The sequence below is a fragment of the Lepus europaeus genome, chromosome 5, assembly GCF_033115175.1.
Source record: "Lepus europaeus isolate LE1 chromosome 5, mLepTim1.pri, whole genome shotgun sequence".
Taxonomy (NCBI): Eukaryota; Metazoa; Chordata; class Mammalia; order Lagomorpha; family Leporidae; genus Lepus; species Lepus europaeus.
In genome coordinates this window covers 68442907-68469058 of record NC_084831.1, presented here as the reverse complement: position 1 = coordinate 68469058, position 26152 = coordinate 68442907, and the positions used below count along the sequence as shown (strand labels likewise).

Below are 26152 nucleotides of genomic sequence, written 5' to 3'. Positions count from 1 at the left end.
AGGCTAATCCTCCACCTGCAGCGCCAGCACCCCGGGTTCTAGTCTTGGTTGGGGCGCTGGTTCTGTCCCAGTTGTTCCTCTTCCAGTCCAGCTCTCTGCTGTGGCCTGGGAAGGCAGTGGAAGATGGCCCAAGTGCTTGGGCCCTGCGCCCGCATGGGAGACCAGAAGGAAGCACCTGGCTCCTGGCTTCGGATCAGCGCAGCACGCCAGCCGTAGCGGCCATTTGGGGAGTGAACCAACCGAAGGAAGACCTTTCTGTCTCTCTCTCTAACTGCCTGTCAAAAAAAAAAAAAAAAAAAAAAAAAAAAAAAAAAAAAAAAAAAAAAGACTGGAACTCCCTAAGTGCAGAGCTCCTCATGTGTGTGCATATCTATCTGAACCACTCTATGTCTTTGAGGGTAGGTTGGAGTGAAATTGATATCAGTATGAAACTCATGCTGGTTGCTATGCTATTACTAACAAAATATTTGTTAATGGCTCAGTAAAGTGAGTAGTAGTGTGGTAGGCTAAACTGCTAGTTTGCAATAAGGATGAAAATCTCAGACTCTTTAGAGTTTTTGACAATGAGCATTTGTCTCCACTTATCACTGTGTATTTTAGGATCTGTGTTACTAAATTATGGCAGAAAGTGTTCATTATGGTCATACAATAACATAATAAATTGTGTGAATATTAATATTAATATAATTTCTAGTGAACAGATTGTAAACAGCAAAGATTCAGAGCAATATAACTAGAATATTTCCTTTTCTAAAAAAAGATTGATTTATTTATTTGAAAGAACCAGAGAGAGGGAGAGGGAGGAGGAGGGGGAGAGGGAGAGGGAGAGGGAGAGAGAGAGAATGAGAAGGAGAATCTTCCATCCACTAGCTCAGCCCCCAAATAACTTCAATGACTGGAGCAGAGCCAGTCGAAAGTCAGGAGCCAGGAGTTTCCTCCAGGTCTGCCACATGGTTGGCAGGGTCCCAAGGTGTTGGGCCATCCTCTGCTCTCTTCCCAGGCCATCAGCTGAGAGCTGGGCTGAAAGCAGAACAGCAGGGACCTGAATATATGCCAACATGGGATGCTGGCATGTCAGGCATAAGTTCCACCTGCCACGCCACAACACCAGCCCCAATTACTTCTTTTCTTTCCCTCCACTTTCATTTCAGTGAGGTATAAATTCCCTATGCAGTAAAGGATTGAATTATAGAAATGTTTACACAATTAAATCTCATAAATATAGAGGAAGTTCATCATATACATAGTATATTAATATTTGAATAATTTCTCTTTTTTTTTTTTTTGGACAGGCAGAGTGGACAGTGAGAGACAGAGACAGAGAGAAAGGTCTTCCTTTGCCGTTGGTTCACTCTCAAATGGCCACCGCGGCCAGCACACTGCAGCCAGCACACCACGCTGATCCGAAGGCAGGAGTCAGGTGCTTCTCCTGGTCTCCCATGGGGTGCAGGGCCCAAGCACTTGGGCCATCCTCCACTGCACTCCCGGGCCATAGCAGAGAGCTGGCTTGGAAGAGGGGCAACCGGGACAGAATCCGGTGCCCTGACCGGTACTAGAACCTGGTGTGCCGGCGCTGCAAGGCGGAGGATTAGCCTGTTGAGCCACGGCGCTGGCCTGAATAATTCTTTTACTAGTAATGTATAATAACATACTTTGTTTAAAAACATGCTATCACTGGGGCCAGTGCCATGGCTCACTTGGTTAATCCCCCACCTACAGCGCCGGCATCCCATATGGGCACCAGTTTCTAGTCCCGGCTGCTCCTCTTCCAGTCCAGCTCTCTGCTGTGGCCCGGGAAGGCAGTGGAGGACGGCCCAAGTACTGGGGTTCCTGCACCCACTTGGGAGACCAGAAGGAAGCACCTGGTTCCTGGCTTTGGATCGGCGTAGTTCCGGCTGTAGCAGCCATTTGGGGGGTGAACCAATGGAAGGAAGACCTTTCTCTCTGTCTCTCTCTTTCTCACTGTATAACTCTGTCAAATAATAAAATTTAAAAAACAGCCTATCATGAAAAAAGCAAAAAGAATACCTTTAGTCTTGCATACAAAGAAACACTAGATTGCTGATCCAGATGAAATGATCTCTCTGGGAAAATACTTTGTACATTTATCCTCAGATTTCCACTCTTTTCTTCTGTCCTTCTTAACATTTTCAACTCTAATGGAGTTTAGTGAATTTGGTCTATTCATCACTTTGACCATGGCCCATACCTATCATAAAGTGGGCATTAAAAAGCACCTGAGGAATGTCTTCCCACTGGAATTCCAAATAAGATCACATTTGGAGGTAGTGAGGGTTAGGACTTGAATCTATTTTTTGTGTGTTGGTTGGAGGGGGGAAGGGATAAAAGTCATAATATCTTCTCACTATAAATTAAATTAGCCATTAAGTCTGATTAATAAGTCACCTAGATATCCTTTGTAGCTTTCAAACTAGTCTTCTCTTCTTACCAGCCACTCTCTTCGCTCTCTCCTGCCTTTGATTCTACCCTTAATCCCTTTGCTTCTACCTTTAATCCTCACCAACACTATTGAAATAGCCTCTTAATTTATCTGGTGTCCTTGATTCTGGTTTCAATCTCCCATCTCAAAAAAATTCATGCTGCTACTAAACTGATCTAACCAATATGCAAATTTAATCATGTTATCCTTCACTATTGCTGTCACCACTCCCCTACTCTCAAACACATCTTAAAACTTTGCAAAAGTTGGCTGAGCGGCAAGATGGCGGAATAGGCAGGGAGCACACTATTAGTCCGGGGGGAGAGAAAGTTTAATATAAGTGGAGATACTGCAGGGTCAAGGAAGAGTAGGGGATGAAACAGCAGAGGAAACTCTTCCGGAACTAGTGATTCACAGTGGACCTGCGTGGAGAGCGTGGGAGCCCAAGTTCGGGACACCAGCGGCAGACTCAACACACCAGCGCTGGAACGCGAGGTGAGCCGAACCTCCATAGCCCGAGATACCAGCGGGCAAGCGGAAAGAGGAGGCTAGAGGGAACGAGGCTTGAAACTCCGTGGGGAAAAGTTCACCAGGCTAACTAGAAGAGAGATAGGAAAAAAATTAAAAAAGTGACCGATACAGACACAAGTTTATCTCTCTCCGCTCACCTCTCAAAGGCGAGCAAGACAGAGCAGGCGCCATTTTGGACATACGTCATAAGCAGGGCGACCTCAGGTCTGCACCAGCCCTGAGCCTAGCAGAAACACCTGACTCTGGGGGGAGGGGTGAAATAACAGGAGATTAGCATCTAACTTGGCAACCCAGAGGGAGACTGCAAGAGAATTGGAGCCCACACTGAGGGCAGCAGAGATTCCCTGTGTGGTCCTTGGAAAAGAGCTTCAGATCTCTGGCTCCTGTGGGTATATCATTTGCCTGCTAACTACCTCCAATTATGTTCAGCTGTGCGGAATTACTTCCCTTTTAAATCAAAAAAAGAAAGAGAGACTTACCACACCTAACCTGGGAGTGTCATCTTTGACACACCCTCAACCCTGAGGAACCAAACACAGCTCTCAGTCCATACTCATCTCAAGCGTCTAAGGCTCCACTGAAAGCAGACAGTCCACTTAATATAGAGCCATAGTGTAACAAGAAAAACACCACAGTGAAGAAACCAAATATCTCCAACATGCCAAACAACAAACGCAAAAACCAAGCTAACAAGAACAAGGAAGACACTATGATGCCCCCAAATGAAAAAGACACCCCAATTCAAGATTATGAATGATGAAATAGAAGAAATGCAAGAAGCGGATCTCAAAAAATTGATAAGAACATTAAGAAGTTCTCAAAAACAAATTCTTGAACTACAGAAATCCTTAATGGACAAGATAGAAAATCTCTCTCGTGAAAGTGAAATATTAAGGAGGAATCAAAATGAAATGAAACAACTAGTGGAACAAGAAACTCTGATAGTGACGAGAAATCATAATGAAATGAAGAATTCAATAGATCAAATAACAAACACATTAGAGAGCCTTAAAAACAGAATGGGTGAAGCAGAAGAGAGAATATCAGACTTAGAAGACAGAGAACAGGAAAGGAAACAGGCAAACCAAAGAAAAGAAGAAGAAATTAGAAATCTAAAAAATATTGTCGGGAATCTACAGGATACTATTAAAAAACCCAACATTCGGGTTCTAGGAGTTCCTGAAGGCATGGAGAGGGAGAAAGGATTAGAAGGCATTTTCAGTGAGATACTAGCAGAAAATTTCCCAGGTTTGGAGAAGGACAGAGGCATCTTAGTACAGGAAGCTTATAGAACCCCTAATAAACATGACCAAAAGAGATCCTCACCACGACATGTTGTAATCAAACTCACCACAGTGAAACATAAAGAAAAGATCCTAAAAGGTGCAAGAGAGAAATGTCACATCACTCTTAGAGGATCTCCAATTAGACTCACAGCAGACTTCTCATCAGAAACCCTACAAGCTAGAAGGGAATGGCAAGACATAGCCCAGGTACTAAGAGAGAAAAAATGCCAGCCCAGAATACTATATCCTGCAAAGCTCTCATTTGTGAATGAAGGTGAAATAAAGACTTTTCATAGCAAACAGAAACTGAAAGAATTGGTTGCCACTCATCCTGCCCTGCAAAAGATGCTTAAAGATGTGTTACACACAGAAACACAGAAACATGGTCACCAATATGAAAGAAGGTAAAGGAAGGAAACCTCACAGCAAAAGATCACAGGAAGCTCAATTTCTCTTTGACATAGAATTAAACTCTGATGCTCTGTTAAAGCAATGTGTTAAAGTAATCTATTATGTTCTCTTGATGTCTGTTAAATTCTAATTTTCAAAAACAGCTGAATTTTTATTAAGAGCTATGGGTTATTTAAATATGTGCTTATTTTCAAAAATTTGAATAATCACCTTGTAACAATGATCAAATTTGGTCTATGTTATGTCATGATTTTAAGGAATCTTATTTCAACCAGATATTTTGGATTTTGAGCCTTCTTGGCATTCTTGACAGGCATTCAAAAAGTCAAAGTTTCAAACAATCTGGTCTCTAAAATTTCCAGTAAATCCTGGACTTTGGTTTTTCCAGTTTGGGCCCAACTGAAAAAATCGAAGGACCTATGTCTCTCATCTTATAGAGACACCAACTAATCAGGCTATTTGGAGTATATTAGAAGGACTGTCAAGATGTGATGTGGTACCAGACTTTAAGTTTCTATAATGGAAAATGCTATTAATACAAATGTTTGAGAATTAAAAAGTCTAATGATCTTGTGTTACTAGACATGATAGTTATCTTAATGAGAAAGCCCCAGAGGCCTAAAGGGTTAAATACTTGTAAAATCCTACAGGTGCTTTCAAAAATACTGTGAAGTAAGCAAGTGCCTCTTGTTGGTTGATGAGTTTATAATTTTAAACATGGCGACTTAAAGTCTTTGGTCATCCACAGTTATATATGATGTGCTGCTCATAAAACTAAAGCGTTGTTGGTTCTGTGTTTAGCTGTCCTCCTATAGGTTCCTATGGACTTTTTCCAGCCACTTTTATTGTATTCAGTACTTTGGGATGGCTCTGTAAACAGATGAAGCCAATAATGTATTAACAGTACCAACTGAGAGAAAGTATGGTTCACTGAGGTTACTAAAAAGAAAAAGCAATTCAAATCAATTGGCAATCTACAAAAAGAGTTAAAGATTTTAAAAGCTATTATTAAAATTGCTATATTGGTCTATTATGCTATATTATATGTATGTACATATTGTATGTCCACATGGGGAAATTTTATTAAGAGTTTTATTTTAAATGGCTTATAGATAAGATTGTCCATAAATTTAAGCTGCTAAAATCAATCAAAGATACATTTTAATTTGTGGGACCTGAATCTGTGTATCATATGTTTTAGACTTGTTGGTAGAAAGAAACTAAAAACATTTTAGATGGTTGTGCTTAAGTTTACTGGTTAAACAAACTACCCCATGTTAGATATTTAAGACGTGTTTTCAAATACATGATTCTTAAAATTTATAGAAGGCATTGGACCTTCTGGTAAATGTTTTCTTAAGTTGTTATCTAATGGTTGAAACGGTTTGCTAAGTATTCATGTAATATTGCTATTGTCAGCAAGCGATCTAGGACTTGCTCCCTCATTTCTCTATTCTAAGCCCAACTTGTTCTTTCATTTCTCTATTCTCTTCAAGGTAGGAAACTAATTCTATTATGAAGGAATCTGTAGGATGCACAATTTAATCTTTAGACCTTATAAAAGAGATGGCTAACATTTTTCTGCAATAGCATAGCCAAAATAAGAACTTAAATAATAATCTCATAGCTAGATTCACTTCGCCATCAGCGAAGTATACAGTAAGTAGAAAAAACCTCCCTTTCAGACCAAAGGGAAAGAAAGTTTTAAAGTGAGAATATAATTTTCCTCATGGGCATTGTCTACCTTAGAAAAACTACCTACAGAACATGCCTGTGACTATAGACTTGTAGTTCAGGCCACCGAAGATTAGAGATGGGACACGGGCACTCCCTTGACTTGCATCCTCTGGTCTGCTTTAACACAAACCAGGAGGAAAAGAAAGCTAGGCATCAGAAGCAATGGGTGGCAGGCCTATTAATGGCTGATCTGTACAGTGATCTGCCCTCAAGGAGACCCAACAGGCCAGTCCACTGCAGTGGCTTTCAATGTGGTAAGCCTGGGCTTCAGCAGAATTCAGCTTGTGAAGAGCCCTGGCAGCTCTGCCAAGAGTTGGATCACTGGAAATGGACCTGCCCTGGAGTCGAAGGATGCCCAGGTCAGAGCCACAGATCTTATTGGCTCTAAGCTGAAAAGCCCTTCACTCTGCCCAGCTTCCAAAGTGACCACTGCAGCTGAGGGGATGGTCAAGTAGGGTCAGCAACATTGCAGGCAGAACTGTAAATTTCTTGTTAGAGATGCCACCTGCCTTTACCTGGCCAGCTCTCCTCCCAGGCCAGCCAAGTAATGAAAGTCAACAGAGTGCCTTCCCCTAGGAGGTTCACACCTCCCTTAGGATATACCCCATGTGAAGAGATAGATAGGTCTGGGCCTCTGAATTTACAAGGCCTAAAGCCCACCAGATTATTATCAAGCCCCTTCTATCAGGTTCTATTTGCCTCTCAATCAGAAAAATTACTTGTAGCTTAGAGAGCACCTTTCTTAGCTCCTCTAATAATGACTCTGTCCTTTGTTCTAGGCCCTGTCTAGTGCACTTGGGCCTCATTCCTTTGTAATCATAACCTCTACTCTACCACCAATGGCTCTACTCCCAACCTGTGTGTACTGATGGTCCTCTTCCCCACTTAATGCTGTATAATTGTTCAAACCTGGTAAAGGCCACTCTTAGGATCATTGGTTACTATCCTCACTCTGTCTTTTATGACCTTGTCTAAATATGATCAGAGTCAGGGAACTTGGAAGGCTTCCATAGCCTTGGCAACTCATGACGACAGCCTAGGGTGGTTACTGGCGCCATAAACTAGAGTGTCAATTTGTTGGGTCAACAACAGGAGCCACTGTGCACTTGCTCCTCATGTGGGATCTCTGTCCTTAATGTGCTGTACATTGTGATTTAATGCTATAACTAGTACTCAAACAGTATGTTTCACTTTGTGTTTCTATGTGGGTGCAAACTGTTGAAATCTTTATACTAAATTGATCTTCTGTATATAAAGAGAATTGAAAATGAATCTTGATGCAAATGGAAGGGGAGAGGGAGCGGGAGAGGGGAGGGTTGCGGGTGGGAGGGAAGTTATGGGAGGGGGAAGCCATTGTAATCCATAAGCTGTACACTGGAAATTTATATTCATTAAATAAAAGTTAAAAAAAAGAAAAAGAAAAGAAAAAAAAAAGAGAGGTTAGTGCTAAAAAAAAAAACTTTGCAAAAGTCTATAGAATAGTTGATACAATGTACCTACTTTCATTTTTGTCATGCCTTTTTGCTTAATTTTTATTCATTTATTTGAAAAGCAGAAAAACAGAAAAAGAGATCTTCCATCTGCTGGTTCACTTCCCAAATCACTGCAACAGCTAGGCTGGATCAGGCTGAAACCAAGAGCCAGGAATTCCATTTGTATCTCTTGACACTTGTGAGTGGCAGAGACTCAAGTACTTGAGCCATCATCTGCTGCCTCCAAGGGCACATATTAGGATGATGGATTGGAAGCACAGGCTGGACTGATCTCAGACACATTGATTAGGGGTGTGGGAGTCCCAAGAAGTAGTTTAACCTGCTATGCAACCAACACCTGCACTTAGCTGGGGCTGTCACCCCTTAAATATGCATCCTTTACTGCAGCTAAATCAAACTGCTGTTTCACATCTCTTTGTCTTTATATATGCTCATACTTCTATGTGAAACATCCTTTCCTTACTAGATACCTGGTATATTTTAACCTTTAATTTCCTCTGGAGGCTGGCATTGTGGTGTACTGGGTAAAGTCACCACCTGCAACACTGGGATCCCATATAGGAGCCACTTCGAGTTCTAACTACTCCACTTCTGATCCAGATCCCTGCTAATGAGCCTGGGAAAGCAGCAGAAGATGGTGCAAGTCCTGACCCTGCCACCCATGTCGGAGACCCAGAAGCAGCTCCCAGCTCCCGGCTTCAGACAGCCGAGCTCCAGTCATTGTGGTCATTTGGGGAGTGAAGCAGTAGACAGAAGATCTCTCTCTGTACTACCCTAACTCTGCCTTTCTAAAAATCAAATAAATCTTAAAAAAGAATTTTTCTTTTGACTCACAAAGTTTCTACACTCTTTGTGTGATTACTTTAATATGTTCCTCTGTCAATGGATTTATCACTTGTTGCTCTAAGCCTAACAGGTTTTTTTTTTCTTTACTACATCCAAGGTCTTTAAAATCAGATATCTTATTTTTGTACTACTAATATCTAACATGTTGCCTCATCCATAGTAAACATTTATTGAATTAGATTTGGTCTGTGGTTTTCTAAAAGTAGTATCTACTCTAAAACTTAAGCCTCAAGGGTCAGATTTAAAAATGTACTACCAGAGAGAATAAGCTAAAAGTATCTTAAAAAATAATTCAGCAAAAAGAGAAATAAAACATCTCTGTGCCGGTGCCACGGCTCAATAGGCTAATCCTCCGCCTGCGGCGCTGGCACCCCAGGTTCTAGTCCCGGTCGGGGTGCCAGATTCTGTCCTGGTTGCCCCTCTTCCAGGCCAGCTCTCTGCTATGGCCCAAGAGTGCAGTGGAGGATGGCCCAAGTCCTTGGGCCCTGCACCTGCATGGGAGACCAGGAGAAGCACCTGGCTCCTGGCTTCAGATCAGCACGATGCTCCGGCCGCTTTGGAGGGTGAACCAACGGCAAAAGGAAGACCTCTCTCTCTCTCTCTCTCTCACTGTCCGCTCTGCCTGTCAAAAAATTAAAATTAAAAAATTAAAAAAAAATCTCTGTGACTAAAGATATATCAGAGCAGCTTTAAAATTAAAGAAAAGGAAAATATAACTCATTATGTACCTATTAAAAAGGCTAAATTTAAAAATGACAATACCAAGTAGCAGTGCACATGGAACTTTCATACACAACAGTTAGGGATGCAAAATGGCACAGGCACTCTGAAAAACAGCTTAGACACTCATTATAAAGGGAAATATACACACTGGGGGCTAGCTTTGTGGCATAGCAGGTTAAGCTGATGCCTACAATGTCTGTGTCCCAGGTGAGTGCAGGTTCCAGTCCTGGCAGGTCCACTTCTATCTAGTTCCCTGCTAATACGCCTGGGAATGCAGCAGAAGATGATCCAAATGCTTAGGCCCCTGCTACCCAGCTGGGAAGTGCAGATGGAGTTTCAGGATCTTGGCTTTGGCCTGGCCTAGACTTTGTCATTACAGCCATTTCAGGAGTGAGCCAGTAAATAGAAGACCTCTTTCTCTGTCACTCCCTCTCTATAATGCTGCCTTTCAAATAAAATAAAATAGATCCTAAAAAAGTAAATATATACTTACCACATAACTATTTTACTCCTATTTAATCTAGATAAATAAAAACTTATACTCCCACAAAAATCTGTGAAAAGTAGTTTTAGGTATACTCATCAAAATTTGGAAATCCAAATGTCCTTAAATAAATTAATACCTAAACTGTGATCCAGGCATTAACCAGTTTTCAGCAATAAAAAGGTATAAGAATAAGGATCACAAATATATTATGTGAATTGAAAGCAAACTTACATGGTTATATATATTATCTGATTCTGTTTGCCAGATATTCTTGGGGAAAAAAGTATGGAAAGAAAATAGAGAAAGAAAATCGGTGGGTTAAAGTTAGGAATCAGGAGATTAGACTATAAAGGAACCACCATGAAGGCAATCCTTCAGATCAATGGAATCATTTTGTATACTGATTGAGGTGGTGGATACATGAATCCATTAATACAGGAAGGCTGACCAAAAATTAAGTTTTACTGTACATTAATTTAAAAAGAAATGTACTATTTCCTAGGCATGAGAGTAAGTTGCCTTTCTCCTCCATTCGGATCTGGCTGAAGAGCCCATGAGAGTATTGTAGGCATGGAAAGCCAAGATACCATGGAAAAGAAAAAAAAAAAAGAAGAAGACCTAAATGAAAGAACTCTGTGAGTGAGATCCCAGTGGAAGGAACGGGGCCATTAAAGAAGGAGGTACCTTTCTCTGAAGGGAGGAGAGAACTTCCACTTTGACTATGACCCTATCGGAATAAGATCAAAGTCAGCGAACTCTAAAGGCTTCCATAGCCATGGCAACTCATGACTAGAGCCTAGGGAGATTACTGACGCCATGAACAGGAGTGTCAAATTGTTAAGTCAGCAACAGGAGTCACTGTGTACTTACACCCCATATGGGATCTGTCCTTAATGTGTTGTCTAATGTGCAGTGATGCTATATCTAGTACTGAAACAGTATTTTTACACTTTGTGTTTCTGCGTGGGTACAAACTGATGAGATCTTTACTAATTACATACTGAATCGATCTTCTGTATATAAAGATAATTGGAAATGAAAAAAAAACTGGTGTTAAATTGGAAATGGCATAGAAAATTAATTAATTTAAAAAAATATATTATGTAGGATCTCTGTCTTTAATGTGCTGTACACTTATTTAATGCTATAACTAGTACTCCAATAGTATTTTTTTTTCACTTTGTGTTGCTATATGGGGGCAAACTGTTGAAATCTTTACCTAATATATACTAAACTGATCTGTATATAAAGAGAATTGAAAATGAATCTTGATGTGATTGGAAGGGGAGAGGGAGCGGGAAAGGGGATGGTTGTGTGTGGGAGGGATGTTATGGGAGGGGGGAAGCCATTGTAACTCATAAGCTGTACTTTGAAAATTTATATTCATTAAATAAAAGTTTAATTAAAAAAGATTTTATTTTATTTGAAAGGCAGAGTTAGAGAGAGGCAGAAATAGAGACAGAGAGAGGGGTCTTCCATCCACTGGTTCACTCTCAGATGGCCACAATAGCTGCAGCTGGGCTGATCTGAAGCCAGGAGCCAGGAGCTTCCTTCAGGTCTCCCATGTAGGTACAGGAACCCAAGAACTTAGGCCATCTTCTACTGCTTTCCCAGGCCATAGCAGAAAGCTGGATTGGATGTGGAGCAGTTGGGACCCAAACCAGGGCCTGTGTGAGATGCCGGCACTGCAGATGGTGGCTTTACCCGCTATACCACAGTGTCGGCCCCCCTAGACCTCTTTTTTAAGATTTATTTTTATTTATTTGAAAAGTGACACAGAGAGATCGGGGAGATGCAGAGATCTTCCATGTGTTGGGTCATTCCCTCAAATGACCACAACAGCCAGGCTGGGTCATGCTAAATCCAGGTGCCTGAACTCCATCGGGTCTCCCAAGTGGATGGTGGGGACCCAAGCACTTGTACCATATTCCCAGGCTTTCCCAGTAGCAGATGCAGTGAGCTATATTGGAAGTGGAGCAGTGGTAACTTGATTCAGTGCTCAGATATCAGATGCTGGTGTTACAGACAGTAGTTTAATTTGCTGCACCAAAATGCTGGCCACTAAACTAGACTTGAAAAAGATTAGTCTATGTAGGATATTTTTTCTGGGAGAAAGATGGAACAGGCTGAAAGAATGCTTTGAGGTGTAAACTAAACTCAAACACTATGGGCATTTTTCTTGAAAGGCTGAATTACAAGAGAATTTATAAAATTTTAGAGAAAGGCAAATGCAAAGAGCAACTGAAGAGTAGAACAAATATATATATATTTTTTTTTTAGAAAAAATTTTTTTTTTGACAGGCAGAGTAGATAGTGAGAGAGAAACAGAGAGAAAGGTCTTCCTTTTTGCTGTTGGTTCACCCTCCAATGGCCGCTGCGGATGGCGCATCTCGCTGATCCGAAGCCAGGAGCCAGGTGCTTCTCCTGGTCTCCCATACGGGTGCAGGGCCCAAGGACTTGGGCCATCCTCCACTGCCTTCCCGGGCCATAGCAGAGAGCTGGCCTGGAAGAGGGGCAACCGGGATAGAATCCGGCACTCCAACCGGGATTAGAACCCGGTGTGCCAGCGCCGCAAGGTGGAGGATTAGCCTGTTAAGCCACGGCGCCGGCCTAGAACAAATCTTAATATTAAAGAATGGATTTTCTCCCCAGAGTTCAGCTCTACTCTATAGTAAAAGGATAAAATAATTACATCTTCATTTAACTTGCTTTTTGGTATGCTTCTAACACACATAAAAGTTTAAGAAAAGTAATTTAATTTTGAGGAAATTCCAAAAGATACTTTAAAAAAAAGGGGGAGAGAATGCAATCTCAGGGAAGAGTTAGAGAGAAAACTAGACAGGGTCTAGTGGGTCTCCATGGAGGGTGTGGACACAGCACAAACACGGATACAACACAGCAGCCAAGAGCCTCAGGACCAGCTTTGGAGAGTGAGGTGAGACCAAAGGACAGCAACTGATGCCACTGGTGATAAAGCTGCAGGAAGAGTCTGGCATGAGTCTGGCTTGGAGCCCTGTGGGAGAGAGTGTACCTGACAACCTAGAGGTAAATAAAGGGGCACATTCCTTTCTCCCTGACCACCCAGCAGCACTGGCATACCGTGAGGGCGGGTACCATGTTGAACATAATTTAACAGTTGTAACAGCTTGTGTCAGATGCTCAGCAAAAAGCCAAGAGGAGATGCCTGAGTATGGCTGGGAGAATTGAAAGGGGGCCAGGTGCTCATGATGCTTCTGTGCTGGGACTGTGAAAACACCGTGGTTGCAGGGGAGGGCACAGGGTGTGGCTGGGTATTTGGGCAGTCACTGTAGGCAAATCCATATGCTCGGGGTTCCCTGATTCCCTGGTGAGGGACATTGCTGTAGGATCCAAGGACTGGACAGATCCTTTGTATGGTACTTGTGGCACTGCAGACAAATATTGCACCCACTGGGGCTAGCATCCAGGCACTGGTCTCTGTAGAAGAGAGGAGGTGAGCATGAGACTATACCAACAGAGCTAATCAAACCTCCTCTCTGAAAAAAAAAAAAAAAAAAAAAAAAAAAAACAAACAAATAGAGATTTACCATGCCCAACTTGAGTGTGATCTTGGACACACTCCTCACCCTGCAGCACCAAACTGATGTCCCTGGCAACACTCAGCCCACACTTCCGGGTTATCACTGAAAGAACAGACACAACACTTAGCCACAGAGGCATACTCCAAAGATAAAAACCATCAGAGGGGAAAACAAAACAACAAAACAAATATCTCTACAAATGCCTAAAAATAAATGCAGAAATTCAATATACAAGAATAAAGAAGACAACAGGAGGGCCATAAAGGAACACATACCAGAATGTGCAGATGAAAAGACTGAAGATATTCTGAAAATAGAATTCAAATAATTGGTTGCAGGGTTACTTAGAAGAAATCAGAAGCAAATCCATGAATCAAAGAAAGTATACATGACATGAAGAAAATTTTTCCCAAGAAACTAAGATTATAAAGAGAAATCAATATGAAATATTAGAAATGAAGAATTCAATAGATCAAATAACAAATGTGGTAGAAAGCCTTAACAACAGACTTGGTGAGGCAGAAAAGAGAATATCTGAGTTAGGAGACAACTCTTTGGAAAAAAAAAGAAGAATAATAAATTAGAAAAATTAAAAAGTGCTGGTGATTTATGGGATATCATCAAATGTCCCAACATATGGGTCTTAGGAGTTCCTGAAGGTATGGAAAGACAGAATTGGATTAGTGAAATAATTACAGAAGATTTCCCTAACTTGGAGAAAGGGACATCCAAGTACAGGAAGCACAGAGAACTCCTAATAGACATGACCAGAAAAGATCTTAACCATAACACATTGTAGTCAAACTCTACACAGTGAAACATAAAGAAAAGATTCTAAATGTACATGACAGAAATGCCAGATTATTTTCACAGGATCTCCAATGAGACTCACAGCTGAATTCTCATCGGAAACCACAAAGACTAGGAGAGAATGGCAAGATATATTTTAAGTATTAGGAAAAAAAATGTCAACCCATAATACCATGCCCTGCAGAGCTCTCATTTATGAATAAAAGTGAAATAAAGACCTTTCATAACAAACAGAAACTGAAAGAATTTGTCATCACTCATCCAGCCTTACAAAAGATGCTTAAGGATGAGCAACACATGGAAACACAGAAACACAGGTCATCACTATGAAAGAAGACAAAAGCAGAAAATCTCCCAATAAAAGTACAAAGAAAATAAAAAGTAAAAATACAGGAATATTCATGGAAAAATGGCACAGCCAAGTCGTCACTTTTCAATAGTCACATTGAATGTAATGGCCTCAAGTCTCCAGATAAAAGATACAAGCAGGTGGAATGGATTAAAAAATAAGAACCATATATTTTCTGCCTACAAGAAACAAGCACATCTCACTAACAATGATACATGCAGACTGAAAGATAAAGAACAGAAAAAGATATTCCATGTTAACAGAAATCAAGAAAGAGCCCTCTCAGCGAAGAAAAGCTCAGGACCAGATGGATTCACTGCTGAATTCTACCAGACATTTAAAGAAGAACTAACTCTAAATGAAAGGGAGGGAATGCTCCAAAATTCTTTTTTTACGAAGCCAGCATCACCTTAATTCCTAAACCTGAAAAAGATGCAAAAGAGAAAGAGAATTACAGACCAATTTCCCTGATGAACATAGATGCAAACATCCTCAACAAAATTCTAGCCAATCAAATCCAATAATACATCAGAAAGCTCATCCACCCAGACCAAGTGGGATTTATCCCTAGTATGCAGGGATGGTTCAACGTTCACAAATCAATCAATGTGATACATCACATTAACAAAATGCTGAACAAAAACCATATGAATTTCAGTAGATGCAGAGAAAGCATTTGATAAAATACGATACCCTTTCATGATGAAAACTCTAAGCAAATTGAGTATAGAAGGAACATTCCTCAACACAATCAAGGCAATTTATGACAAACCCATGGCCAGTGTCATATTGAATAGGGAGAAGCTGGAAGAATTCCCACTGAGATCCAGTACCAGACAAGAATGCCCACTTTCACCATTGCTATTCAATATAGTCCTGGAAGTTTTAGCCAGGGCCATCAGGCAAGAAAAGGAAATCAAAGAGATTCAGAAAAATTATCCCTATTTGCAGATAAAATGAATCTAGATACAGGGGATCCAAAAGACTCCACTAAGAGACTATTCTAACTCATATAAACGTTTGGTAGCAGGAAATAAATGTTTGGTAGCAGGATATAAAATCGATACACAAAAATCAACAGCCTTTGTATACACAGAAAATGCCAAGGCTGAGACTGAGCTTCTAAGATCAATCCCATTCATAATATCTAAAAAAAAATCAAATACCTTGGAAAAAATTTAACCAAGGGTGTCAAAGATTGCTACAATGAAAATTACAAAACATTAAAGAAAGGAATAAAAGAAGATATAAAAAATGGAAAAATCTTCCATGTGCATGGATTGGAGGAATCAATATCATCTAAATGTCCATACTGCCAAAAGCAATTTACAGATTCAATGAAATACCAATCAAAATACCAAAGACACTCTTCTCAGATCTAGAAAGAGTGATGCTGAAATTCATATGGAGGCACAGGAGATCTCAAATAGCTAAAGCAATCTTATACAACAAAAACAAAGCCAGAGGCATCACAATACCAGATTTTAAGACATACTACAAGACAGTTATAATCAAAACAGCCTAATACTGGTACAAAAATAGATGGATACACTAATGGAATAGAATAGAAACTCTAGAAAGCATTTAAAACATCTAAACCAACTTAAATCTGACCAAGGAGCTAAAACCAATCCCCGGAGCAAGGACAGTCTCTTCAACAAATGGTGCTGGGAAAATTGGATTTCCACATACAGAAGTGATGAAGCAAGACCCCTACCTTACACCTTACGCAAAAATCCACTCCACATGGATTAAAGATCTAAATCTATGACTTGACACCATCAAATTATTAGAGAACATTAGGGAAATCCTGCAAGACACTGGCAGAGGCAAAGAGTTCTTGGAAAAGATCCCAAAAGCAAAGGCACTCAAAGCCAAAATTGACAAATGGAACTACATCAAATTGAGACGCTTCTGCACTGCAAAAGAAACTCTCAGCAAAGTGAAGAGGCAACCAACAGAATGGGAGAAATTATCTGCAAACTATGCTACTAATAAAGGATTAATATCCAGAATATATAAAGAACTCAAGAAACTCAACAACAAAAACAAACAACCCAGTTAAGAAATGAGCAAAGGACTTAAACATGCATTTTTCAAAAGAGGAAATCCAAATGGCCAATGGACACATGAAAAAATGTTCAGGATCACTAGCCATCAGGGAAATGCAAGTCAAAACCACAATGAGGTTTTACCTCACCCCTGTTAGAAGGGCTTTCATATAGAAATCAACAAACAGCAAATGCTGGTGAGGATGTGGGGGGAAAGGTACATTAATCCACCATTGGTGGGAATGTAAACTGGTGTAGCCACTGTGGAAGAGAGCATGGAGATATCTCAGAAATCTGAATGTAGACATACCATAGAACTCAGCCCTTCCACTCCTGAGAATTTATCCAAGGGAAATGAAATCAGCATATGAGTTATCTGTACCCCCATGTTTACTGCAGCTCAATTCACAATAGCTAAGATATGGAATCAACCCAAAGGCCTGTCAACTGAAGACTGGATAAAGAAATTATGGGATACGTTCACCATGGAATACTGCAGTGTTATGAAAAAAAAAAATGAAATCCTGTTGTTTGCAACAAAATGAATCCAACTGGAAAACATCATTCTTAGTTAAATAAACCAGTCCCAAAAGGACAATTACCATTTGTTCTCCCTGATCTGTGGTATCTAACAGAGTACCTAAACGGTAAATCTATAGAAGGGAAATTAACACTTTGAGATGCAATGACTTTAAACAGCGCTTGTTTTGACTGCTGAGGAACATGTTTTTCTTCATACAATTTGTTGAACTCTTTACTTAGAATAGGTTATTCTTCTGTGTATTACATCAATTGAAAATAGATCTTAGTAAAAAATAAGAATGGGAATAGGAAAAGGAATGGCAAGGAGGGTGGAGTGCAGGTGGAAGCATGGGTAGGGTGGGAAGAATCACTATGTACCTAAATTTGTATTTTTGCAATGCATGAATCTTATATACCTTAGATAAAAGGTTAAAAGTTTAAAAAAAAAGAAAAGTAATTTAATTTTAAGATATTTTTATTTCAGTATCTGAAACCCAAAACAAAAAGTATTAATCAGTTGATTGCAGTTTTTCTACCAAAAATTTTAATTGATAAAACATTTCTTTAAAATCTGGCAGAATCTTATATTGAGGGTAAATCTAAAGGAATTCAATGCATTTGAGTAAATGATATTCAGCATGTTTGATACTTTGCACCTGCTTCTTCTTGCTTTTCTTCCACTGCTACCTCACTTTCTGCCTTTTATTGTCCCCTCTCTTTTTCTTCCTGCCCTCATAATCTGTCATGCTCTTTTCCTTCTGAGTGTCTTCTAATTAACTGCCAGAAGCTTAAATTATTTAGCTGATTCTGAGGTTAATATAGTTTAATTTTCAATTAAAATATAAACAGCAGATTTTGCTATAAGGAGAAAAAGTAATTCTAGGTTCCTCATATCAAGATATATTAGTTCTACTAATATAAGACATGAATACTTGTTATTCTTCTGTATTTTCTGGAACTTGGTCAGGCGTGAGAAAATCTTCTTCATATTTCTTCCTCAGATTAAGTAAATATGTTCGTAAACTCTCTGGATTCAACTGAGAATTTCTAGCAGTTTGTATAAGCCTCGTGGCTAGATGGTACACAGCTCTCTGTTTTTCCATCTCAGGGGTACTCCTTTGGTTTTGCTGTTTTTGAAAAAATACATGTGAAAATTAAAATATCACTATTATGATTTTTGTTGAAAATGTAATAGTCTATCTTGTTCCATATAAATATTGAATGAACTTAAGGGCAAACGAAAATCAGTTCCATCCAACTAACCAAGAATATACCAAAAGAAATAAAGAAATATTATTTGGTATACAGAAATTTCTCTTGAGTATTTACTGCTTCAGGACAGATCCTTAGATCTCTGAAAGTCACTTTTCAGTGAAAAAAATTCTGCTAAACAAGTCAAATTTTTCAACACAATATCAAAAAGTATTAGAAAATTCACTAGAGATAGGTTTTACAGATATTTTCTCATTAAAAAGATATGGGAAAATAGCACTGCTCATTGCTATACAGTAATTATGATTTTAAATGTCACACAAAGTACAACTCTGTTATTTCCTACTTTAACTCCCCAACAAATAAATTAGTGGACAGTATATGTTATCAGAATATTGCTTGCACCTAAAGTGAGTGCACATATAGAAACTCCTGGAACCTAAGAGAAATATTACATTTTAAAAATATACAACATAAATGACTATATGAAGCTATACCTTAATTCTTAATAAACTATAATTAATGATACCTTAGATATAGTATTAAAATGGGAATGTGGAAAGCCTTCAGATATTCAGTCCTTGTATAAAACTTCAGGATTGGGAACATAGCTGAAAAATTCTTAATTTACTTCTATGTTTGACCCAAATGAATAAATCAACATTTTCAATCTTAACTGTTTAAGTAAACTCTTAGCAAGTGTCCTAGAAACACAATGCCTCCAATTCTTTCTAATAACAAGCAATTCCAGATAGTTTTCTACTTTCACTAGAGGAAATAAAGGTAAGATTCCATGAAGTAGATAAAAGTACCATATATTCACTCACCCATTTGATATACTGATCAATCACCAATTAGTTGATAATTTAAATAAAAGTTACTGAATATCTATCATCTTTGTGCCAGACCCCAATTCTTCTGTTTGTGTCTACATACATCTGCCATTACAATAGAACTCAAGGAGTTTAAAGTCTTATAGTAAAAAGACTTGTGTATAAGCAATGGATTATTGTAATAATAGAAAGTCCCAAAAGTGAGACAGAAAATACTGAAAGGAAGAGAAACTCAATTCTAGTTCAGATCAAGAAAACATTATATAAGATAAACAATTTGGAGTGAATCTTGAAGAATAGAAAAGCTTAGAAGGAACAGTATTCTGGATAGAGGAAACAGAGAAGGAACATCAGAAAGCATGGTATACAATGAAGTGATGAAATAAGAAGTAGTTCAATCTGGTGGAAATGAAAATTACATGAAACTGACTGGTGTATTTGATTAGTGTAGCAAAAAAAAGGAGGATCATAAAATAGAAGTGAACTAACTTTAGAATCATCTGAAGTGTGGTTAAAAGGCAAATTTTTGAGTCACAGGAGATCCTTGGAAATTTAGGATGGTACCCAGTAACCCAAGTGATTTTGATACAGGTAATCCTAAGACTAGTTTGATAAATTATAGAAGAATTTTAACACTAGGCTAAGCAGTCCAACTTTTTAAAAATGTTAATTTATTTACATCTATAAGAAAGGCATAGTGACAGGGAGTGAGGGGACAGGGAGGAGAGAAAGAGAAAGAGAAAGAGACATCAATCTACCATTCATTGTTTCACTCCCTAAAGTCTCCCAACGACTAGGGCTGGGCAAGGCCAAAGCCATGAGCCAGAAGCTCCATACAGGTCTCCCACATGGATGACTGGGGCTCAAGTACATGAGCCATCATATGGTGTCTTGCAGCATGCATTAGCAGGGAAGCTGGATTGGAAGAGAAGCAGCCAGGACTCAAACCAGCAGTCTGATCTGGAATGTAGGTATTCCAAATAGTGACTTAACCTGACGTGCCACAAGGCCTGTCCCAGGAGTTCTACTTTTATTTGATAAGGAATAACTGGAAAGTTTCTAAGTAGGTAAACAGTATGGTAAGAGGTATACATTAGGAAATAATCTGGCAGAAGCATGTAAGACAGATTGGAAAAGAGAATTTAGTGTTAGTCCTACTGAGATGTGACTAAGTGGAAGGATCTATAGACATCTTTGATGGGTTAATGGGAGTCGTGAAAGTAAAGGGATGAAAGGAGTCTTCCAAAGATGATAAATTTTGAATCTTAAACATAGAATATGATAACAAGGGGAAATATAGAGAAAAACATAGAGATTCAGAGTTGAACAGAAGTGATAATGAAAGCTGTGAGAAAGAATGAGATCACCAAGAGTAAAGACAAAAAACAAAAGAAACAGGGGCAAAACTCTTGGAAACATTTGTGTTTAGTAAGTGGAATAAGAAAAGGTACTGGTGAAGAAGGGGGAAAAGGAGGAATCAAATAGGCAAGAAGATGAAGGCATCCAGGAAAGAACAATTCCACAATAGCCAAGATAGGACAATATTCAGGAAAGAGAAAGTAGGGCAGAGTCAAGTGGCACAAAGAGATATGGGAAGATGAGAAGTGAAAAAAAAAAAGCCATAAGATTTTATAGTTAGTAGATATTTAAGCAAAAAGTTTCAATACAGTGATGACAAGATTCAGTCTGTAAGTGGGAAACAGAAAGTAAGAATAGATTCCTCATGATTAGTCTGCAATAAGAGAAAGGAACAATAGTTTGAAAGGTAGGGTAGAAAAGAAAATATTTCTTGGGAAACACCTGAGCATACTCACAGAGAAAAAGAAAAGCCAGTAGAAAACACTAAGGACTCAAAGAGGAAAAAAAAAGGAGTCTAAGCAATAATTAGATCATTTTAATAAAGACAGAAAGAAGGTAGAAAAGTTAATCTTAAAAAGTCCAGAGAGAGGGCAGGCAATTGGCTTAGTAATTTAGGCTGCTTAGGATACCTGCATCCCATATTGGAATGTCTTGTTCAAGTCTTGTCTACTCTGCTTCTGATCCAGCTTCCTGTTAATGTACACCATAGGAAGCAGCTGATGATAGTTAAAGTACTTGGTGCCAGCTGGTAGACCCAGTTGGAGTTCCAGGCTCCTGGTTTTGGCCTGGCCTAGGCTTGGTTGTAGTGGGCATTTGGGGACTAAACCAGCAGATGAAATATTAATCTGTCTCTTTTTCAAATAAAATGAAAATAAATATTTTTTTTAAAGTCTGAGGAGAAGGTATTTAACCTAGTGGCTAAGATGTCCACATTCCACTGCAGAGTACATTGATTCAGTTCTCAGTTCTGGTTCCTAACTCCAGCTTCTTGCCAATGCAGAAGCAGCAATGACGGCTCAACAAATCAGGTTCTTTTCATCCATGTGGAAGACCTGTATTGAGTTCCTGACTCTTGGCTCTAGCCCCACCCCACTCCCAGCTAATGTGGGCATTTAGGGAATGAACCAACAAATAGGAGTCCCCTCTCTGTCTCATGCAAATAAAAAATAATTTCAATTTTTTGCAAAATGTTAAAAAAAATCTGAAAGGAAATTCCTTTCTATTCTGAGATACAAGGAATGATAAATGAATGAAAAGTAGAAATTCCATAAACAAAATTTTGTTAAGAGGGAATATTCAAGAGTTCATTAAGATGACCTCAAATTTCTTTAAAAGTATAGTAGAAAATTACTTGCAAAGAGTGAGGAGATCAAGGAGTTGAGAAGGTATGAAAATGCTTCGAAAGACATACTCTAAAGATGTCCCAGAGATCAATATAAGGGGTAAAACTATTATCCAGTAAAATATTCAATTAAAGTTAGAATATATAACGGTATAGTGAATAAAATTAGCCTGTCTTGATTATTCTTGATCATCATAAGGAAAGACAAAGCCTATGCTAGTGGAGAGTTGTTCCATAACTGGAAGATGAAATCTGACAAATTAGGTATTGAGAGGTTCTTCAGAACTAGAATATTGTTAAAACTGTTGATGAAGGGGTTCAAATGGTTAATTAGGGAAATAAAATTACAGTACAGTATATCAAAGGAGGAACAGTGCTAAGAGAATAGCAAGCAGATTAAGAGTGAAGACACTGGGCTGGCACTATGGTGTAGCAGGTTAAGCCACTATCTGCAGTGCCAGCATCCCATCTGAGTGCAGGTTCAAGTCCTGGCTGCTCCACTTCCAATCCAGCTCTCTGTCCAAGTCCCTGGTCCTCTGCACCTGCATGGGAGACCCAGAAGAAGCTCCTGGCACCTGGCTTTGGATCGGCACAGCTTCGGCCATTGCAGCCAATTGGGGAGTGAACCAGCGGATGGAAGACCTCTCTCTTGCTCGCTCGCTCTCTGCCTCTCCTTCTCTCTCTGCGTAACTCTGACTTTTAAATAAATAAATAAATCTTAAAAAAAAAGTAAAAAGATACAGAAACTCAATACCATAGAAAAATTCACACGGTATCTAACTTGGTTTACTGAACACATTGGATTTTTAAAACACTAAAAGTTGATTTTAAAAAAAAATTCCAAATTTTGGAGACAGTCCATTTAACCCAGAGCCATAGTATAACAAGAAAAAACACCACAGTGAAGAAACCAAATATCTCCAACATGCCAAACAACAAACGCAAAAACCAAGCTAACAAGAACAAGGAAGACACTATGATGCCCCCAAATGAAAAAGACACCCCAATTCAAGATTATGAAGATGATGAAATAGAAGAAATGCAAGAAGCAGATCTCGAAAAATTGATAAGAACATTAAGAAGTTCTCAAAAACAAATTTTTGAACTACAGAAATCCTTAATGGACAAGATAGAAAATCTCTCTCGTGAAAATGAAATATTAAGGAGGAATCAAAATGAAATGAAACAACTAGTAGAACAAGAAACTGTGATAGTGACGAGAAATAAAAATGAAATGAAGAATTCAATAGATCAAATGACAAACACATTAGAGAGCCTTAAAAACAGAATGGGCGAAGCAGAAGAGAGAATATCAGACTTAGAAGACAGAGAACAGGAAAGGAAACAGGCAAACCAAAGAAAAGAAGAGGAAATTAGAAATTAAAAAATATTGTCGGGAATCTACAGGATACCTTTAAAAAACCCAACATTCGGGTTCTAGGAGTTCCTGAAGGCATGGAGAGGGAGAAAGGATTAGAAGGCATTTTCAGTGAGATACTAGCAGAAAATTTCCCAGGTTTGGAGAAGGACAGAGGCATCTTAGTACAGGAAGCTTATAGAACCCCTAATAAACATGACCAAAAGAGATCCTCACCACGACATGTTGTAATCAAACTCACTACAGTGAAACATAAAAGATTCTAAAATGTGCAAGAGAGAAATGTCAGATTACTCTCAGGGGATCTCCAATTAGACTCACAGCAGACTTCTCATCAGAAACCCTACAAGCTAGAAGGGAATGGCGAGACATAGCCCAGGTACTAAGAGAGAAAAACTGCCAGCCCAGAATACTATATCCTGCAAAGCTCTCATTTGTGAATGAAGGTGAAATAAAGACTTTTCATAGCAAACAGAAATTGAAAGAATTTGTTGCCACTTGTCCTGCCCTGCAAAAGATGCTTAAAGATGTGTTACACACAGAAACACAGAAACATGGTCACCAATATGAAAGAAGGTAAAGGAAGGAAACCTCACAGCAAAAGATCACAGGAAGCTCAATTTCTCTTTGACATAGAATTACAATCTGATGCTCTGTTAAATCAATATGTTAAAGTAATCTACTATGTTCTCTTGATGTCTGTGAAATTCTAATTGTTATAAAACAGCTGAATTTTTATTAAGAGCTATGGGTTATTTAAATATGTGCTTATTTTCAAAGATTTGGATAATCACCTTGTAACAATGATCAAATTTGGTCTATGTTATGTCATGATTTTAAGGAATCTTATTTCAACCAGATATTTTGGATTTTGAGCCTTTTTGGTGTTCTTGACAGGCATTCAAAAAATCAAAGTTCCAAACAATCTGGACTCTAAAATTTCCAGTAAATCCTGGACTTTGGTTTTTCCAGTTTGGGCCCAATGGAAAAAATCGAAGGACCTATGTCTCTCATCTTATAGAGACACCAACTAATCAGGCTATTTGGAGTATATTAGAAGGACTGTCAAGATGTGATGTGGTACCAGACTTTAAGTTTCTATAATGGAAAATGCTATTAATACAAATATTTGAGAATTAAAAAGTCTAATGATCTTGTGTTACTAGACATGATAGTTATCTTAATGAGAAAGCCCCAGAGGCCTAAAGGGTTAAATACTTGTAAAATCCTACAGGTGCTTTCAAAAATACTGCGAAGTAAGCAAGTGCCTCTTGTTGGTTGATGAGTTTATAATTTTAAACATGGCGAGTTAAAGTCTTTTGTCATCCACAGTTATATATGATGTGCTGCTCATAAAACTAAAGCGTTGTTGGTTCTGTGTTTAGCTGTCCTCCTATAGGTTCCTATGGACTTTTTCCAGCCATTTCTATTGTATTCAGTACTTTGGGATGGCTCTGTAAACAGATGAAGCCAATAATGTATTAACAGTACCAACTGAGAGAAAGTATGGTTAACTGAGGTTACTAAAAACAAAAAGCAATTCAAATCAATTGGCAATCTACAAAAAGAGTTAAAGATTTTAAAAGCTATTATTAAAATTGCTATATTGGTCTATTATGTTATGTTATATGTGTGTACATATTTTATGTCCACATGGGAAAATTTTATTAAGAATTTTATTTTAATTGGCTTGTAGATAAGATTGTCCATAAATTGAAGCTGCTAAAATTAATCAAAGATACATTTTAATTCGTGTGACCTAAATCTCTGCATCATATGTTTTATACTTGTTGGTAGAAAGAAACTAAAAACATTTTATAGGGTTGTGCTTAAGTTTACTGGTTAAACAAACTACACCATGTTAGATATTTAAGACGTGTTTTCAAATACATGATTCTTAAAATTTATAGAAGGCATTGGACCTTCTGGTAAATGTTTTCTTAAGTTGTTATCTAATGGTTGAAACGGTTTGCTAAGTATTCATGTAATATTGCTATTGTCAGCAAGTGATCTAGGACTTGCTCCCTCATTTCTCTATTCTAAGCCCAACTTGTTCTTTCATTTCTCTATTCTCTTCAAGGTAGGAAACTAATTCTATTATGAAGGAATCTGTAGGACACACAATTTAATCTTTAGACCTTACAAAAGAGATGGCTAACATTTTTCTGTAATAGCATAGCCAAAATAAGAGCTTAAATAATAATCTCATAGCTAGATTTACTTCGCCATCAGCGAAGTAAACAGTAAGTAGAAAAAACCTCCCTTTCAGACCAAAGGGAAAGAAAGTTTTAAAGTGAGAATATAATTTTCCTCATGGGCATTGTCTACCTTAGAAAAACTACTACAGAACATGCCTGTGACTATAGACTTGTAGTTCAGGCCACCAAAGATTAGAGATGGGACACGGGCACTCCCTTGACTTGCATCCTCTGGTCTGCTTTAACACAAACCAGGAGGAAAAGAAAGCTCGGCATCAGAAGCAATGGGTGGCAGGCCTATTAATGGCTGATCTGTACAGTGATCTGCCCTCAAGGAGACCCAACAGGCCAGTCCACTGCAGTGGCTTTCAATGTGGTAAGCCTGGGCTTCAGCAGAAGTCAACTTGTGAAGAGCCCTGGCAGCTCTGCCAAGAGTTGGATCACTGGAAATGGACCTGCCCTGGAGTCGAAGGATGCCCAGGTCAGAGCCACAGATCTTATTGGCTCTAAGCTGAAAAGCCCTTCACTCTGCCCAGCTTCCAAAGTGACCACTGCTGCTGAGGGACGGCCATGTAGGGTCAGCA

The 26152-nt window shown here is 38.9% G+C and overlaps 1 protein-coding gene across 1 annotated transcript in view; it reads right to left on the bottom strand.

Annotated features, from left to right (window-relative positions):
• Nucleotides 1-18181: 18181 nt before the first annotated feature.
• Nucleotides 18182-26152, bottom strand: part of MSH4 (mutS homolog 4) — a 94855-nt gene continuing 86884 nt past the window's right edge. The window contains exon 20 of the mRNA XM_062193401.1: nt 18182-18373. Within this exon, the coding sequence (XP_062049385.1) occupies nt 18182-18373 (192 nt within the window). The remainder of the gene's footprint in view (nt 18374-26152) is intronic.